General features: G+C 50.8%; 8 protein-coding genes across 8 annotated transcripts; 4 read left to right on the top strand and 4 right to left on the bottom strand.

The window, feature by feature from the left end:
- Positions 1–176: 176 nt before the first annotated feature.
- On the bottom strand, positions 177–1,617 carry ALT_3175 (MOSC domain protein; the record flags this gene model as incomplete). Its single annotated transcript, XM_033561761.1, has 2 exons — positions 177–277; positions 327–1,617. 2 exons carry the CDS (start codon positions 1,615–1,617, stop codon positions 177–179), a joined length of 1,392 nt encoding a protein of 463 aa, XP_033417652.1.
- Positions 1,618–2,050: 433 nt separating this feature from the next.
- ALT_3174 (uncharacterized protein) lies at positions 2,051–3,435 on the top strand (the record flags this gene model as incomplete). The annotated part of the gene is made up of 5 exons (XM_089599508.1): positions 2,051–2,093; positions 2,147–2,369; positions 2,416–2,474; positions 2,536–3,170; positions 3,232–3,435. The coding sequence occupies 5 exons, from the start codon at positions 2,051–2,053 to the stop codon at positions 3,433–3,435; spliced, it is 1,164 nt and encodes a 387-aa protein (XP_089456251.1).
- Positions 3,436–3,641: 206 nt separating this feature from the next.
- ALT_3173 (uncharacterized protein) lies at positions 3,642–4,685 on the bottom strand (the record flags this gene model as incomplete). Its single annotated transcript, XM_033561763.1, has 1 exon — positions 3,642–4,685. One exon carries the CDS (start codon positions 4,683–4,685, stop codon positions 3,642–3,644), a length of 1,044 nt encoding a protein of 347 aa, XP_033417654.1.
- A 1,399-nt stretch (positions 4,686–6,084) lies between these two features.
- pre8 (proteasome core particle subunit alpha 2) lies at positions 6,085–7,177 on the bottom strand (the record flags this gene model as incomplete). Its single annotated transcript, XM_033561764.1, has 5 exons — positions 6,085–6,203; positions 6,264–6,878; positions 6,952–7,002; positions 7,054–7,073; positions 7,134–7,177. The coding sequence occupies 5 exons, from the start codon at positions 7,175–7,177 to the stop codon at positions 6,085–6,087; spliced, it is 849 nt and encodes a 282-aa protein (XP_033417655.1).
- A 469-nt stretch (positions 7,178–7,646) lies between these two features.
- ALT_3171 (E3 ubiquitin-protein ligase MARCH) lies at positions 7,647–8,692 on the top strand (the record flags this gene model as incomplete). The annotated part of the gene is made up of 2 exons (XM_033561765.1): positions 7,647–8,480; positions 8,537–8,692. The coding sequence occupies 2 exons, from the start codon at positions 7,647–7,649 to the stop codon at positions 8,690–8,692; spliced, it is 990 nt and encodes a 329-aa protein (XP_033417656.1).
- A 1,395-nt stretch (positions 8,693–10,087) lies between these two features.
- Positions 10,088–11,656, top strand: ALT_3170 (uncharacterized protein; the record flags this gene model as incomplete). Its single annotated transcript, XM_033561766.1, has 2 exons — positions 10,088–11,193; positions 11,263–11,656. 2 exons carry the CDS (start codon positions 10,088–10,090, stop codon positions 11,654–11,656), a joined length of 1,500 nt encoding a protein of 499 aa, XP_033417657.1.
- Positions 11,657–11,856: 200 nt separating this feature from the next.
- Positions 11,857–12,932, bottom strand: ALT_3169 (amidohydrolase family protein; the record flags this gene model as incomplete). Its single annotated transcript, XM_033561767.2, has 2 exons — positions 11,857–12,571; positions 12,631–12,932. The coding sequence occupies 2 exons, from the start codon at positions 12,930–12,932 to the stop codon at positions 11,857–11,859; spliced, it is 1,017 nt and encodes a 338-aa protein (XP_033417658.1).
- Positions 12,933–15,197: 2,265 nt separating this feature from the next.
- Positions 15,198–17,257, top strand: ALT_3168 (sugar porter family MFS transporter; the record flags this gene model as incomplete). The annotated part of the gene is made up of 3 exons (XM_033561768.2): positions 15,198–15,633; positions 15,696–16,453; positions 16,505–17,257. 3 exons carry the CDS (start codon positions 15,198–15,200, stop codon positions 17,255–17,257), a joined length of 1,947 nt encoding a protein of 648 aa, XP_033417659.2.
- Positions 17,258–17,541: the final 284 nt, after the last annotated feature.

Genomic DNA, 17,541 nt, shown 5'->3' with positions numbered 1-17,541 from the left:
TTACCGTGCGTCAGGTTGTTTCGATGTTTTTTCTGGATACCCTTCTTTGGTACTGTTTTCGAGGATATATAATTCAAATCAAGATCTTCAAGCATTACTCTATTACTACGATTCCGCTCCTAAATTCGTAGCATGGCAATAATCCGCCATTCCAGGTAAGAACTTCGCCAGCCGAACTACACCCCTTCCACAATCTCGCCCGGTTTCAGCAACTTGATATAGCAATGCTCGCCCGTCTCTAGCAGTGAGACAGTATCGCCGACGCGGATGACGAACTCTATCGACAGTTAGTAAACCAAGCTTCCATGTTCGGAGGCGACACTCACCTTGTACAGAAGGAACACACTGCATCCCCAAACACGCATTCGTCGGATCCCCAGGGTCAATCCGCCTATAGCTCTTCAGCGTCCTATCCGGCTCGGACGCATGCCTGATGCCCGTGGCAGGGTCAACATTCGGCAGCCGACAGCGCATCGTCCGACAGGAAACATGTACCTCGACCCCGGCGTCAGCATCACTCTTCGCCCCAGTTGGTCGAATCAGGATGCGCTTCCAGTGGTCCTCCGCAAACGTCTCAGGCCCTTGGACGATGATGTTCGCCCTGAACCGCCGCACAGACAGCCGCGGGATATCCCGTGCACATCGCGCCGCAACGTCATGGACACTCGCGATGTTGAGGATATGCAGGGGATACGCGTCCGCGAAGGCTGTCACAGGCTGGAATCCGAGCTCCTCTTTGCGAGGCGCGTTGCGAAAGACCTGCCGGTGGTGCGTGGGGTCAACGCGGAAGAGGGTGAGAGGACGAGACGCACCCGCATCTGGGGGAGCTAGAAACTCCCGCAGGGACTGTGGAAGATGTTGGCCGTAGTCGTAGGCCACCGGGGTATCTTTCCAGATCTTCACCGGGACAGGCGGGTAAGCACTGGCGCGATCTGATGGCGGCACGAGCGGAACACTGAATGATAGCTCCCGGGGGAGCAGACGCAGGGCTATCCCCAACTTAACGAGGTACAACGAAAGACCTCGACCAGCTGGTCGTGGGTAGTACATGACCATCACACCCTTAGACCTGACCTCGTCCAGATCAGGCGCGTAGTCGGGGGCAGCGGGATCAGGAACCCAGATCTCAGGCCGGATGAGTGCCAGCCGGCTGTAATGGCCGTTACGGAGAGTGCGCGCATCCCAGTAGGGCTGTGTCTTCCCCTCGCTGGTGCTCGCTTGGTCAGGTGTGAACTGTTCTGCGAAACAGAACTGTCGGTCAAACGCAAATCCGGTCGATACGACATCGGCGACGTCCAACTCCACTGCGGCGCAGCTTTTGATGGGATGGGTGAAGAGGGCTTTAATACGCCATAAAGGCTGACCTTTGTCATCGACATCCTTTGAGGTTCCCTTGCTATACTTGGGGTCGAATTCGTCGTGCAGATTGCTGTGGCCTGGTGGAAGGCCTAGCCTGCGGCATCCTCTCGGTGGTGCTGGATGGGCGGAGCCACATTGACGGACAATGAGGATAAGTATCGGTAAAATTGCAAGCAGCGAAATGCCTGTAGACGACAGTAAAGCCTTCACAGCATCTTGTTGGAAGTTGGTGAAGCTGAATGTAGGTTCACTCAGCATTTGACGAGATGTGCGTTCCAGAAGACCTGAAGACCAGCAAAATGTAAAATAAGCAGCAGTTGTAAAGTACTCAGACCTTTCCTAGGTAGCAGACTCGTTTTGTATATTTAATCGAAGAGTATAAAGCGATCGAGGCGATGGTATAATTGTGGAGGTGAGTCAATTAATGGGGGCGGAATCTCGGGATCCCTTAACCTCCACAATCAAAAATCTCCACGCTGGAGTTGGCGCAGCTGCTGATACCCCGGTGATCAACCATTCAGTTCGGTGGTCAGCAGCTCGAATATATGCCCCAGCAAAGGTTGGAAAACGTCAAGCTGGCAGACTAAAAAAAAATGCAAGATCTGGAGTGCAGTAATGTCCTAGATCGTCAATAATTCCTCCTTCCTGAATCTGCCATCTTACATGTGATCACCGCCTGTTAAGTGCTACGATGAGCACGCACGATATCCTGGGTCTGTCCAGTCAAGATCCTGGTAAGTTATTAAAACTGTGATCTTCCCGTATATATTGCTAATTTCTATCGTAGGTCGCGTCATTTCATTCCCTGCTTCGCAGTATCTGCACGCGTCTACCGCGTCGGGAGTCCCTGGTGCGATTTCAACAGGACTCCCTCGGCTTGACCAGGCAATCTGTCCGGTTTCTTCAGATGAGTCTTCACAGTCGACGAGCGATGCGACGCTGGGCGGGATTCCTTGTGGTCATGTCACCGAGGTGTTCGGGCCACCTGGTGTAGGCAAAACGGCGCTGGCGTGAGTTTCACCGCAGATGAACTGACCATATGGTGAACCAATTCAGCCTAATCCTGTTTGTGTATCTCAGAATGAGCATAACCGCAAACGCTCTATGTGACGGTGGTAAAGTGGTTTGGATTGGTACGGCATCCTTGACCGTCCGAGATTATCGCTGACCGTTTAGATACTACCTCGCCACTTCCAAAGCCCCGTCTAAAGAGCATGCTCATGCAGAGTCTCGACACAACCAAATCATCCGATACGCCACAGCAACTCATGGACAATGTAACCTACTTCCGCGCTCAGTCGCTGCCACATCTGCTAGCGCTTCTGCTCCACCCACCACAAGGATTCCCGCCCGAAAGCACCAAGCTTCTGGTGGTCGACTCTGTGTCAGGGCCGTTCCCTTCGTACTTTCTGAGCCCATCCGAGTTGAAATCCCGTCTAGCGCAGGCGAAGATCACGGACAAGTCCCAGATCCATTGGCTCATGAACCGCAAATGGAACGTCACGAGCGAACTGGCAAATCAGCTGATGAAGCTGGCGGCTTCAAGACGACTGGCTGTGCTCCTCATCAATCAAACCCACACAAAGATCAAAGGGCTGCCACGTGCGACCCTGAGCCCACTGCTTGCGGGTGGCGCGTGGGAGAATAGCGTGCACACCCGCATCGTCCTGTACCGAGATTTCCCGGCCGTTGGCGATGACGAGTCAGAGATGGCTTCAAGGAGCGTCCGCTACGCGGAGGTACTGAAGAGGGATGGCAAGGCGTTGACAGTGAGATCAGATGAGAACATCGTGCCGTTCATGGTCGACTCGGTAATAATCACCCTATAGACAATGGGATTGCATCAACATCCGACTGACATGACGGAAACAGGGCTCTCTACGTGGGACGGACACGACTCAGCCGTCCCGCGCTGTTCCACAGCAGCCGGTTGAGGAGACTTTCCGTGCGGGTAGGCGGAAGCGGAAAGTGGACGAGATTGCGGACAGTCAGGATGAGGCCGATTCCGACGATGACTTTGGATGGGTTGATGGCGACGATGCGGGCTTGGTCGAAGGGCCTGCTGACGTCTCATGAACTCACAGTACGCTTCCCAAGGTCCAGGCAGGAACGTCGCCGCTTAATCGGGCTCCAGTTTCTGAAGACATACAGGCGATCATTGGAAGAACAGACAACCGCCTCGCCATTACAAGCTATAATATGCTATACATTATTTCAGAAAGAGTCTTTAACGTATCGACATGACACCTCAATCATTACGGAGGGTATTAAGGAGCAAAGGCTCAAGTCATCCTTCGGCTACCATCGTCGCGGGACCGCTGCTCAACCCATGTTGAAAATTCGGTCATTGCCAGGATCTTGCCATCTGGGATTTGCCCATTGAAACCCCCAGTGGTTGCCCTCTTGATCTTCTCGGCCTCGACGTTAATCGACGAAATCTCACATACGTTGAAATCCCCGTTCATACCTGGCTGAGTAGCGCCATTGTTCGGGCCGGTATTGAATTCCAGCGAACAGAGATGGACGGCATCTCTGCCTATCATGGGACGTCTATGTCCGTGTATCACATCAACGAGCCTGCCAAGGACGGCAAACTCCAGCTTCAACTTGAGGCTATATATCGCGCCTTTCAGTGTAATCTGGATGGCGTAGTAGCTGGCGTACTCGAGGCCCAACAGGGCCAAATCCATCAGGACGATCAATATATTGATGCCCACGAGCTGGTGCATGATCCTCTGCTTATCCTTGTCCGATCCCAGTCGGAGCAGCTTGACCGTCTCCCATACATAGAGGCCAGAGATGATCACCTCCTGTATCGTGAAGCCGGTCATCTGGAGCTTCTCCATGATATTGTACCCTTGCACGAATACAGGCGATCGATCGACGACATTGGATCCGTACGTCAGGACCGTGGTAGGGATATGCAGGAAGAAAATGTTCGCGATAATCATTATCAGCACCCGTCGCAGGATACGCTCATCGCGAAGAACAAGGTGCAGGCGTGAATAGAGTACAAATGCCTGCCCGGTCACCATTGTCCACCAGCCGACGCTGAGCATCGTGACCGATAAGGTGGAATTGGCGGAGGTGAAGAATTTGAGCAGGAATCCCAGCGAATACGGGATCACTCCGAAGCATCCGGAGAGGAGCAAGCTCCAGAAGTACAGGCCTCTCCAACGCCGGAAGGTCGATAGCACGAGCACGACGAGCTCAACGACGTTGTAAAAGGAGATGGCGCTGAAGATGAAGAGAGTCGCCTTGAGCCCATCCCTGTGGTTCGCAAGCTCACCCGAGATACCGTCTAATGGGTCTTGAATGGTCGACATCTCACGCTTTATGTTGCTTTGACATGGATTGTCTTGCTGAGTGTGGAGTTAGGATATGAGTATAGGCAGGTCGCGCGGTACGAGAAGCTGAACTCACAGAGAATCAAGCACAAAACTCAACCATTCGAGATTGGCCCAGCAGTACTGTTTCTACTGCTTCTGCGGACGGTCTCTCTTACCTTTTCAGTGATCTTTCCTCTCTAGAAATCACCAACACATCAAATCCAAACGTAGAAGCCTGGTGCTATCGAAACAAACCCAGCGACGGAACACTCATGACAGAATAGACCTCAAGTAGCGAACAGACAACATGTAATGTACCTTACTGAGACGAAGAAACAGACGGAAAATTGAACAGCCACCCGGGGCATACCACGCACGGCACTCCTCAACAGCTGGGGTAGTACAAATTGTTCACTCTCCCGTCGGAGATAATTCCTCCCCTTATTGCTGTGTACCCTCGATTTCCTGCTTTCAACGTTTCCCCCCAGAGCAAACAATGGTCGAATGCAACTGCATGCGTGTGATTGATGCGGGAAAGGCTCCTGCCTTCCCTGCCTTCCGGCATTGCTTCGTGACTATTGCGCCTAGGCCTAGATAGTCAAGGGGCCAAAAGTTTACCTTCGGAGTAGACTAGAACTAATCCTTCTGCGGGTACCGTTGCGATGGTATCTTTCATCCAAAGATCGGGGAGCTGAAGGATTAAATGTTCCGAACTCTGATTATGTTTGATTTGGTGGTCATTGTAGAGGAAAGGGAACTTGTCTCAGCTACGATAGGTACCATTGATGGGGGAGGTATCCAGGTGAGGCATTTCGTGATTTGGGCCGCGTTGTAGCACAGAACATGCATTGGCCCGTTTGTCGCCGCGTCGAGTCCCCTAAGAGGTTACATGAGTTTTGAGAAGAGCTGTTGGTGCTGGCATGATCCTTCTCTGAATTTGCCTTATGCTTGTAGAACGGGCCTTCAAGTGGATCATGCATTGGGAGAATCGTTTGGCAGTTACTGGGGGTGCAAATGAGATTTCGAAAGTACGCGACCACTGATCAATAGCTGATCAAACATCTAAGAGGGTGACGCATGATTTGCCATATTATCCGGAGAATTAAACTGTACACTATACGGGAATGCCCTCATCTGCGACAGCTGCACTTCATTCTCGTGGTTTATCTATGAGGCTGCGCAGGTCATAGCGTACATCGGTCACGGCTTGACTTGCACGCACAGTTCGATTGAGTGCCCTATCAGTGGTTGCAAGCTTCCTTAGATATCCACTGAACTCTTAAGGGGCAATGCTCATTGATTTGGTCATTAGGGCGCAGGGACCTTGTAGATTTCAAGAATCGTCTATTATGCTACAAGGCTTGCCAGAGTTGAAAAACCGTACCAACGAAATCCATCATAGATTGGTGAGATAATCTTCAATCTCCTCTTTGGTCAACTTCCTAAACCGAGGACCTCTGGCGCCTTCAACGCCTTCATAACCCAGAAGATGATCCGCGGGAGGGCCAACAATACCTGCGTCAGTCAGCTTTGTGTTTCGTACGGCGACCTTTGATCTAGATAAGTAGAACTCACCGATTTCTATTGTGTCTCCGTTCATCTCGCCCTCGATCGTCTCTTTCAGAGTAAGGAGGGCGATGTGGATGGCATCTTCAAGCTCCAGTCCCTCTGTGTAGCGCTTCTCCAGGAACGTCTTGGCGCTAGTTGCATGCTTTCCAATGGCCGTGGCCTTCCAAGGATAGTAACTGCCGCTGGGGTCGACTTGGTACAAGCTGGGACCGCCCTTCAGGATACCGCCAGTTTTACCAGTAGCTACAGTAGCCTTCTTAAGGTCACCCTCCTCATCACCGCGTTGAGCTTCACCTGTTTCGGGCTCAATACCCTCATCCCAGCCAGCGATGAGCAAGCTGACACCGTATGGTCGGACACCACCAGATTGTGTTGCTTCCTGCACGACACGTGCAACGTCTTGCACCAGAATCCGAGTTGGAGGGTACTCGTTATAGATTCGTTTGTAGCCAGTGTGAGAGACCTTGCGAGCCTTGTCGACTAGTACACGGTAGTCCGGACCCATTCCAGCATAGACCATACCAATATCCGGCGTGATGAGGGAAATCTTGGAGAGGGAGGGAGGGTCAATGAGTGGGGAGGACGACTTCTTTTCGGTGGCGAGAACAATTCCATTTGTTGCTAAGAAAAATAACGATGGTCAGAAGCTATTCTGGGTAGCTAGCGCAATTAGTCCATTTGAATGAAAGCTTACCTTTGATTCCGAGGGCAGTTACGCCTTGGTTGACAGCGTTCAGGGCATATTCTAGATTCAATCAGCATTGAGAATTCCATAAAATAAGACCAATCGCAGTACCGATTTGTACCAGCTTCCCACTGTAAGCTATTGTTAGCATCCGATTATCTAAGGTGTCACCTGCAACAAGCTCCTCTTACCTGGGGGAGAAGGTAGTCAAAGAGAACGAGTAGCGATCAGCCATGGAGACGTCTTTCCGATTCTAAAAGCTCTAAAGAAGATGGCAGAGCTCTAAAAGAGATAAAGAAGGTAATATGAAGATAATATGAAATTGTTGAAGGTCAAGTGAAGCTTTCCTTCTCCGAGCAACAGGCGACAAGGTGTTGACGCAGCACAGCTTAGGTCCATCCGCCCAGTGCCAAGCCATGTCTGGGGCGGTGACGATACAAATGCCAGAACTGGCTTACGCGAGCACTAGTGCTGTCGTTGCCTGAGGCTCCTTCTATCTCGAAGCTCCACATCGCTTCTTTTAAGCTGGTTGAGGGCTTTTTTTCTTCCTATTTCTCTTCCTTTCTCTCTCTCCCACACAAATAACACACCACGACATCCTTGTATTTATACCATCTGAGCTCTCGCCGGATGCTCTCGCACCAGATCTCTGGTAGATTTGGTTAATATGTTGTGACTTGAGCTTCTAAGCATTCCACTGCAGTATGGATGTGCATAATGAGCCGCTCTGGCAGTGGCCTTCCAGCGTCCCTTCTAATACTTCATTGAACTCGGAGTCAAGTCAGACACCTCAAAACACTTACCAGTCCAGTGACGAAAATACGACTACTGAATGCCCCGAGTCTCCCAATAAACACTACCCCAATCGTACTTGTCGCATCTGCCTGGAATCAGTCCCTCCTACCTTCCACCCCCCTTCGGAAAACCTGCCAGGTTTCCTCCAGCCCAAGCCGCGAGTTGTCTATGAGTCTTCTGACCCAGAGCTTGGCCGACTTCTTCGACCCTGCAAATGCAAAGGTTCTTCGCGTTACGTTCACGAGGGATGTCTTCAGTCCTGGCGCCATGCAGATCCTGATTATGGAAAGAGACACTATTGGCAGTGCCCGACCTGCGGGTTTCAGTACAGGCTAGAACGTCTGAAATGGGCGCACTGGATCAGCAGTGCATCTACCCAGATCGTATTAACTTTGAGCATTTTGTTGTTTACAGTATTTTTGCTTGGTTTTATTGCTGACCCCATCATCAATCTTTATGTGGACCCGGTGGAAACAATAGTTTACAAGGAATTCTGGGAGCCTAGTACTATGTCGGGCGTCTTGCCGACCGAAACAAGACCATCTTGGGTAGAGCATTTCGTGAAAGGACTGGCCTCATTAGGTCTTCTTTCATTCATCAAGGCCATACTTGCATTGAGCCCATGGCAGTGGTGGAATCTGCGCAGTTCAGGCGTCGTCAGCAGTGGGAGGACCACTGGCAGGAGTCGAGCGGCTTCCATCAGTTGGATAGTCATCCTCATCGGTGTTGGTAGCTTCCTATGGGTAGGTCAACGCGGCGAAAGCATCGTACTTTATCAATCACTAATCGCACTATACAGGCTGTTTGGAAAGGTGTCAGGACTTGGAGTCGCAAGACACTGGAGAAAGCCGGCGAACGCGTCATGGATGTTCCATTGCCTGATGACGATGACGAAGACGAAGACGAGCCATTTGCCTCCGCTGAAGGACGTCAGTCATCGAAGAAGGATGACTGAATGTGCTTGAACCTAGCATCTGTCCGAGAAATTCAACACCTTCTGTAATGCCACACGCACTACTTTGAGTTGTCACGCTCCTGTCAATGAGGTGCCAATCAGTCAATGTGCGGAGAACGATACTGATCCTTGTTAACTTCTGGGTCTCGTTTGTGAAGCAGAGCACCTGGAACAGGGCGTTTTGTCCTCTCCTTCTTTGCTCTGTTTCGTAAAGCAAACGTTCCCAGAGGGAGGATCGAGCTGCATTCTGACTCGATCGGTTTGGGCCGCTCCAGTGCAGTGAGCGTTTCTAGATTGAGGTGCGGTACATCATACTGTCAGATAGTGTAGTTGTCAATCTATTCTCTTTTCATGACATTAATTCAGTCCTTGAATACGTAATATTTGCTGATATTAAATCGCATCCCTAGCAGTCCTCGAAGGCTTCGTCGCTGCCATTGTTGTCAGTAGCCTCGACTGCCATACATCATACTCAAGTCTCGGATCCCTCAATGCTGCAACTGCTGGCCAGGACGCATAATCTGAATGCGACTTGAAACAGTCTTGTTATTTGACAATGTTCTTGCGCCGTGCATGCTTGCACGGTACACGGGTTACTCTCGCCTATTAATACAACTTCTCCATGAACTGACAGCTAGTGTGATGATCATCCACTACGTAGTCAGAGATACAAGATCCGTATCTGCTTGATTACAGCGAATTCAGTGGGAAAACAAGGCCGTGGAAATATCGGGAAACTGTGCCCTTGCCTGGCATGGCTTTCCCTCAATCTCTATACGCCCCGGCTCCTGAAACGACAGTCCATGATCACTTACTTCGTATACAGATGGTCAAGGTTCCTCTATGACTATTTGAAGATGGCAGTATCTTGCGTGAAGAGCAAGGTTCTGTGGCCTGACTCTCTGTGGAACCGCACAGCCTGTATCCCATGAGGTTTTAAGACTCAATTGCACTGAGCTACTGGTCGAAGTTTTGAAACATGATGTACTTTCCTGGATTTAACAAGATGTGAAGCAAGATCAATTCGCCATATACTGCTAATGTTCCTTTTCAGGGATTCCTCCTCTGAAAACTTTTTTGCTGGAAACATGCAGTGACACTCCTCTATACACCGGTGACTCCCATCACTGAGTTGAAGTTCTCCTGTCCTAGACCACTTTGCAGTGGATAGTCGGAGGTGAGCTCTAGGATCAACAAACTCGCGAGTATTCACTGCGATATGATCTCGCTTATCCAAAAGCACTACTTCCCAGCCTTCTCTTTCAGAAATGTTCCTCTCAGTGTCCCTTTGCACCTCTCCCATGAAGATTATCACTCTGTTTCTTTGAGTATTTACATCTACACGCTCTACACACTCTCTACCCTAAAGCTGCATACTGATACTGTGATCTCACCATGGAGGACCAACGCCGAGACGATCACATCGCTCGCCGAGATGAACACATCCCTCAGAGTCAGGGCCGTGAGAACAACACTCATCCCCCTTCCGAGAATCCTCAATCTCATGAACTAGACAGCTACACTGAGGCCTGTCGTGACCTTGAGCAGCAGCTGAAAGCCCAGATCAACCTCATCAAGAGACACCTCGGTGCTGTGGGCACGTCTCAGAGCTCGGACGCGTCTTCTCAGACTGTCCAAGCTGGTCCTTCGGACGCCATGCAGGGCCAGCCGATTGCCTCTGAGTCTTCTCCCCCCGTTACACCTACTAAAACCCTCTCGGCTTCCGCCTTGACCAACAGCCACACTCACATTCACACTCCGAACATTGGCAACAGTGAGGGTCCGGTTGTGAATCAAGGTCTCGTTAGTCCCGCTGTCTCGACTCCCAGTGTTGCAACAACCTGTGAGGCCTTTCCTGACTACTACGAGTCCTGCGAGAAAAATCCTCCCATCGTTGACAAAGCGCACGAAGCAGCTTACAACTACGCTATCTCCAAGGTTGTCGAGGAAGCAACTCGTTTCAAGAAGATTGACGCCAGCATCACCAATCCTCCTGTGCTCAACGCAGCTACTGATCCTGTTGTGAAGGGCAGATCCTCCAACCCAAGCGCAAAGAAAGCTCTCGGGAACTCTGAGACTTCCAAGAACTCCTCCACCATACCCATGCCCCCAATTCGCCCACCCCTCACTGAGGCTGAAATCGCGGAAAGAAAGACAAAGCTGCTTGCAGAGATGAAGGCGTTTATTCCGAGCGGCAATATCCCAGCCGATCTCATGCGTCGTTTCGTCGCGATGACCAACGCGGTCCTCCAGATGGAGATGATTCTCTTTCCCTGTGAGAACACTGCTTCGCAGCCCAAAAACTTGCTGTCCGCCCAGGAGACAGAGAAGATCCGGGCCATGACAAGCGATATGATCCAATATCTCACTTATCTGAACAACACCGTGAAGAAGCAGGTAGACAAAGCCAATGAAGTGGCGTTCGTCATGGCCCAGATCGCGGGATGTCCTCAAGCCTCGGTGTACGAGCGCTATACGCGCATGGCTGAGGTGTTTAGCAAGTAAGTTACCTTCAATCCACGACACCATCCCTCGTCTCGGCTCCAACTGACCTCCCATTTCAATCATAGAAACGCCAGGAAGCCCAACGACCAGGAGCTACGCCTACTCACCGTCTTCCTCGACCTCTATGACACTGTCATCTACACCCGCTTCCTCACGATGCGCTTCAACGGCAAGCTTATCCTTGAGGAAATCCTCAACAAACAACGCGCGGAACTGTCACAGCTTCTGGGTTCCCTCTGGGACATCCACAACCACGTCATCGAGAACTACCAAAAGATCATCAACTGTATGGTCCACATGAAACGCAACATTGTTGCTCCAATATACAAAGAGATGGCCCAGTCCAAGGAGCTCTGGATCGACCGTTGGAATGCAAACCAGCGTGCACTGGAGCGAGAGCTGGCGCAGCAGGAGCAGGACCGCCAGGAGCTGGCGGCTAGGGAGCGTCGCCAGACTTAGGTTGCTGACGCATGCCACCAGGAGGAGGAACCGTGGGAGGAAATACACGGAGAAGTGGACATATGGGTAAGGAAAGGGGGAAGAATGATGAACGAACTAACGGCCGGACGATGGAATGTAACATGAGCTCATGATTCTCATTTTGCGGAATCTAGATACATCATAAAAACACAGAAACAGAGATAGGCATTTTATCCAAATCAAGCAGAGCTATCATGATACGAACCCAGCTTAAACAACCGCTTCGCATTCTCCCTCCCAATCTTCAACCGATCCGTCAGGTTCAACTCCGCCTCGTCAAACCAATCACATGCATCAGCGAAGGTCTCGAAGGGGTAATCAATGGAGAACAGAATCCGATCCGCCCCAACCTCCGCCATACAGAAATTCAACGTCGTGGTCGAGAAATGCCCCGACGTCGTGATCCACAGATTCTGCGCAAAGTACTCCCGGATCGTCTTCTTGCACGTCTCCGCCAGACCCAGCTGCTTCTTCCGATCCTCGAACCAGTGGTTGATCCGCCACATGTCGAAGGGGATGTGCTCGCCCAGATGGCCCAGGATGACCTGCAGCTTGGGGTGCCGGTCGAACACGCCGTTGGTCACCATGCCCAGGACGTGCAGGCTGACACCGTGCGCGAAGCTCAGCGGCGGGCCCACGAGCCACTTGCGGTCAGCCCAGAGCTTGTCGTAGATTGTGCCGGTGGGGTTGCGCGGGTGTAGATAGAGGGGGACGTCGAGGTCGGTGCAGGTCTGCCAGAAGATGTCCCATTCGGGCTGGTCGTAGAAGATCATGTCGTCGCCGTCGGGCCCAGCTCTTTGCGTATCGTTCACCAGTGCGCCGAGGAAGCCGTGCTTTTCCACGCAGCGGCGGAGCTCGTCAGCTGCTTCTTTGGGGTCGTGCATGGACAGAGTCCTAGAGAATTATATCAGGCTTGACTTCAGGAAGGACTATAGAAGCGGGAGTGGACGTACGCAAAAGCTCCGAATCGATCTGGGTTCGCTTTGATCTGCTCCGCGATATAGTCGTTGATCTCAACTGCTAATGCCTGTGCCTCGTTTGCATCCCAGATATCTTGGACGCCAGGCGCTGTGTAGGAGAGGATCTGATAGCCGACGCCATGCTTGTCGGCGTGTTGGATACGGATCTTAGTGATGTCGGTGATTTCCTTGACGTGGGTTTCGGGGTCGGTAGAGAACAGACTGGCCCACCAGCGAGTCTTTTCTTCGAAGCGGGGAAGCGCAAAGGCTTCCTCGAGGGCGATCTTTCCAAGCATCTTTTGTGTGGAATGTTGCTTCACCTGCAGGCGCTGGCCGGATTTGATGAACAAGATACGTAGATTAAGTGAGTATTTATAGTGAATTATCAGACCTTCATTCAACTGATTATTTGGATGAACTGTTGCAAGCATCGGTTGTTGAACACTTCCGCGCTTTATACTAACTACTGCTACGAGGTAGTATACATCATCATACCTATGTATGGGGTGCGGACCGAACCCGCACCCGCACCGCACAGCCGACGACAAGCGTTTCCACTTCTCCAGAAACAGTCGCAATTCGGATGATCAGTCCATAGTACTTATCTAGACTTTGGAGAGAATTAAAAAAGAGCTCGTGTCTTTTTCCGGTGGCTTGACTATGCAAGTAATTTGGGGGCTGAGGGCCTCATCAGCCTGGTATTCCACCACATATAGCACGTGGCTCAAGAGCATATTTGGAATAGAATCTTCCTTGTAGGCTTTGGCCTCTACAGTATCTGCAGGTATAACTAATGCATTAATTTAAGCCAGAATCTCGATATTTATGAAGCTGACTGAGCCCGTGTTGTTCGAAATGCGGGTTTCTTTCAATTCATAGACAAAGCAACGACCATGCCCTTTGGAATAATACCTACCAATCCACCACAACAGGAACGATCACAGTTCATCGGAAAGAGATTCAATACTTCTAGCTTCAAGGATCTCTAGCAGAAAGAACAATAAGTTACACCTGATATCATCCGATGTGCCCGGCAGCGATCCGACGGGGCTCTCAACCCCGCAAAATGATACATTGGACAACGCTAGGCTAGTAAGCCACCGCTATAGGTGAAGGCATTATAGCACCATTTTTGTTTATCGATCATTAGTGCCAATGGAAGGTGGTATAACTTAGCAAGAGAGTATTGCATGATGATTAGGATACAAGACTTCGTATCATGCAACTGTCGAGCTGGTCGCTTCTGCTGAGAGGACGCAGTGCATGTTGATACGAATACTTCAAACGCGAAAGATATGCATTATTGGATTTCTTGAGACGAGTAATGGCACATGATAGAGTAAGCGTCGCTCAATTCGAAATATGCCTCAGCGTTAGTGACTGTATTGTGTGGTGGAGCGACTGGTCTTCATGGGAAGTATTGCTGCGACATATATTGCCAGGATATGGGGACGGTGAGACTCATTTAAGGATTGCGGTGAATCTGTACACACACATCGAATAATTACCAGCTTAGATGTTCCCGAGGAGAAAATATGCCTCAAACCTAGATTCGGGTGAGAAAATGACAGAGAAACAGAAAACTGAATGCGTGACAGCCTTGTCACTTGTCGCTTGTCATGAGGTCCTCATGTATCACTTCCCGTCTCTGTCAGCTTCTACCCATCACAACCAACCACTATTCTTTCGGGCGTCCCATTACTTTTGGTTTCTGTATTTTTATCCTCCGAATGTGATCTAGCGCCTTCATTATTACCTGAGTAATCTTTTGCCTTTGAAGAATGGATGAATCCACTTTGAGGTGGTCAGCATCAGCGAGCACCCAGGAAAGGGTTGACAGCCCCAGAGATCCGCAATTCGGACAGCAGTCAACCCCGGACAATAGACCAACAGAACGATTCGACGTGGCTGTGCGGTAACTGGGCGGAATACGAGACTCATTGCTTTCATTGTCTGCATCCTTGGCATTTTCCTCGATCTTATTGCTCAGCCGCCACCAATGACAATTGTTTGCTGACACCCTTCGTAGGAATGGGCAGAACGAGAGAGAGATATTAGTAGAAAAAGCAACGGACGATCACAAACAATATCGGTGGATCTCTGTCGTCACTGAAAAGCCTCGAGTTTACGTGCCTGGGGCTCTGCTCGAGGGCAACGTGTTCATGGATGTACCTCTCCTGCGCTGCTAGCACCTTGCTTCTTCGTCCTCGAGGGCTCTCAAAGAAATATTTCGCCTTCTCTGCCTCTCTTTGTTGCTACAATTTATGCTAGTATTCAGTGCCGATGGTCAGATTCAGCCCTGTCGTTTCAAATCTTTATTAGAAAATTTCTCTTTGATGGTATCCAACTTTACCGCAAGTCTACTCTGCACGGCAAATCGTGTGAGATTTCGAATCCATCAACTTGCATTGATCTCCTCCTGGCAATGCCTTATTAGTGTGCACTGATGCAAATATACAATTCAGTGAACTGCTTTGATCCTTTCCGACCTATTTAACAACAGCGCGCTGCCACTTGCAGGCATCAGAAGACATACCTCTGATTCGCCTCATCATTAGAAGATGGCAGGACCAAGTGATTTCGACATTTTCGGGGACGGTACGCTCGAACAACGAGTTGAAGATATTGAACATGCGCCAGAAAGGACCAACACCTTCGTGCCTCAGCGCAGATATCTAACGGCCGCAGAGCGAGCACGACGCAATTTGAATGCAAAACTCGCCAATCCATTGGCAGGTTATAGTCACGAGGAGCTGCGCAGTCAAGGGATCAAATTCGCTATAGAACATCATATGGGTGACGAGACCGACATTCGCGCTTTTGAGTTAGGCGCGCTTCTAGCCCAGGAGCCTGAAAAGTTCGATTCCTTCAGAAACTTGCTTACGGACGAGGAATTCGAGGTTTTGCATCTCGAGTTCACTCACCGTTGGTCGCAACCCTGGACAATGTATTTGGTTATTGCCTTGTGCTCTCTCTCAGCAGCGGTGCAAGGAATGGGTAAGTGTCAGAATCAAGCACACTCGTGTATTCAGTGCTTAAGCTAAGTCTGCTTTCAACAGACGAAACAGTTGTCAATGGCGCTCAGATCTTCTACAAGACGCAATTCGGCATTGACGATGAAACCCCGAGGTCTCGTTGGTTGCTCGGGTTGGTGAACGCCGCGCCATATCTGTGCTGCGCCGTCCTTGGTTGCTGGCTGGCAGTTCCTTTCAACGCATGGTTTGGTCGCCGCGGGACCATCTTCATTACATGCTGTTTCTCCGCCATCGCTTGCCTGTGGCAAGGGTTCGTCAACACTTGGTGGCATATGTTCATCTCCCGGTTCGCCCTGGGCTTCGGCATCGGCCCCAAGTCCGCGACTGTTCCCATCTACGCGGCCGAAACTGCTCCTCCTGCCATTCGTGGTGCGTTGGTGATGCAGTGGCAGATGTGGACTGCATTTGGCATCATGTTGGGCTATGCAGCGGACCTTGCTTTCTTTGAGGTCCCAGATCCTCCAAACATTGTCGGGCTCAACTGGCGCATCATGATGGCCTCTGCCATGTTCCCAGCTATCTTGGTCTGCTTGTTTGTATTTTCTTGTCCGGAGTCACCGCGTTGGTACATGTCCCAGAATCGCTATTACAAGGCGTATGAATCCATGTGTAGCCTGCGCGCGCACAAGATCCAGGCTGCTCGAGACCTTTATTACATGCACACCCTGCTGGAAGCAGAGAAAGGGATGAAGCTTGGCCAGAATAAGATGATAGAACTCATCGCTGTGCCTCGGAACCGGCGCGCCCTAATCGCATCCGAGATTGTCATGTTCCTGCAACAGGTAATTAACCCTCCTGCCATAGCATATACCGCTGTCTAACTCAAGATTTAGCTATGTGGCGTGAACGTTATCGCGTATTATTCGTCCGAAATCTTCATCAAGGTGACATCAGCCCGAAACGCTCTAGCCACGTCCTTCGGCTGGGGCGTGGTGAACTGGCTCTTCGCCATTCCCGCAGTCTACACAATCGACACATTCGGCCGTCGCAATCTCCTCCTCACTACATTCCCTCTCATGGCCTTCGCCTGGTTCTTCACCGGCTTCAGCTTCTACATCCCTACCTCGGAACACAGCAATGCGCAGCTTGCCTGCGTCGCCCTAGGCCTCTATCTCTTCGGCGTGGTCTACTCCGTCGGCGAGGGCCCAGTGCCATTCACCTACTCAGCAGAAGCCTACCCACTCTACGTCCGTTCGTACGGCATGGCCCTAGCGACGGCAACAACATGGTTCTTCAACTTCCTCCTGGCGATCACGTGGCCTTCGCTGCACGATTCCTTTAAAGATCAGGGCGCGTTCTGCTGGTATGCGGCGTGGAATCTGATCGGATTCGTGCTGGTGCTTCTGTTCATGCCGGAGACGAAGGGCAAGACGCTGGAGGAGCTGGACCAGGTTTTTTCGGTGCCGACGCGGTTTCACGCGGCGTATGGGCTGCGCCAGATCCCGTACTTCTTTAAGAGGTATATCTTGCGTCAGCAGGTGAAGCCGGAGATACTGTACGAGAGGGAAGATCCGGTGGGTTATTCGACTGATTTTGTTTTCAACACTGCGGATTGGAGCAGGACGAGATATGTGCGGGGACATTGAAAAGTCAGTCTGCGGTTGAACGGCTTGAGCTGTGCGCTGTTGGCGTAAATATATGTACATACTAACTTTGTATTGCGCTACGACTATAACATGTAGAAGATGACACGGTGCTCAATGATAATGACATTGCAAGTTGTACGGTGCTCAATGATAATGACATTGCAAGTTGTACGGTGCTCAATGATAATGACATTGCAAGTTGAGTCCACATATAGTTGGTCTATTGAAGGGTCTAAAGTGTTTTAACATCAACGAAAAAGTGGTACAGCATTGCAGCGGCCTGC

Source organism: Aspergillus lentulus (assembly GCF_001445615.1).
Source record: "Aspergillus lentulus DNA, contig: Alt05, strain: IFM 54703, whole genome shotgun sequence".
Lineage (NCBI taxonomy): Eukaryota > Fungi > Ascomycota > Eurotiomycetes > Eurotiales > Aspergillaceae > Aspergillus > Aspergillus lentulus.
The sequence above is the reverse complement of the archived record's forward strand: the minus strand, read 5'-3'. Positions and strand labels throughout refer to the sequence as shown.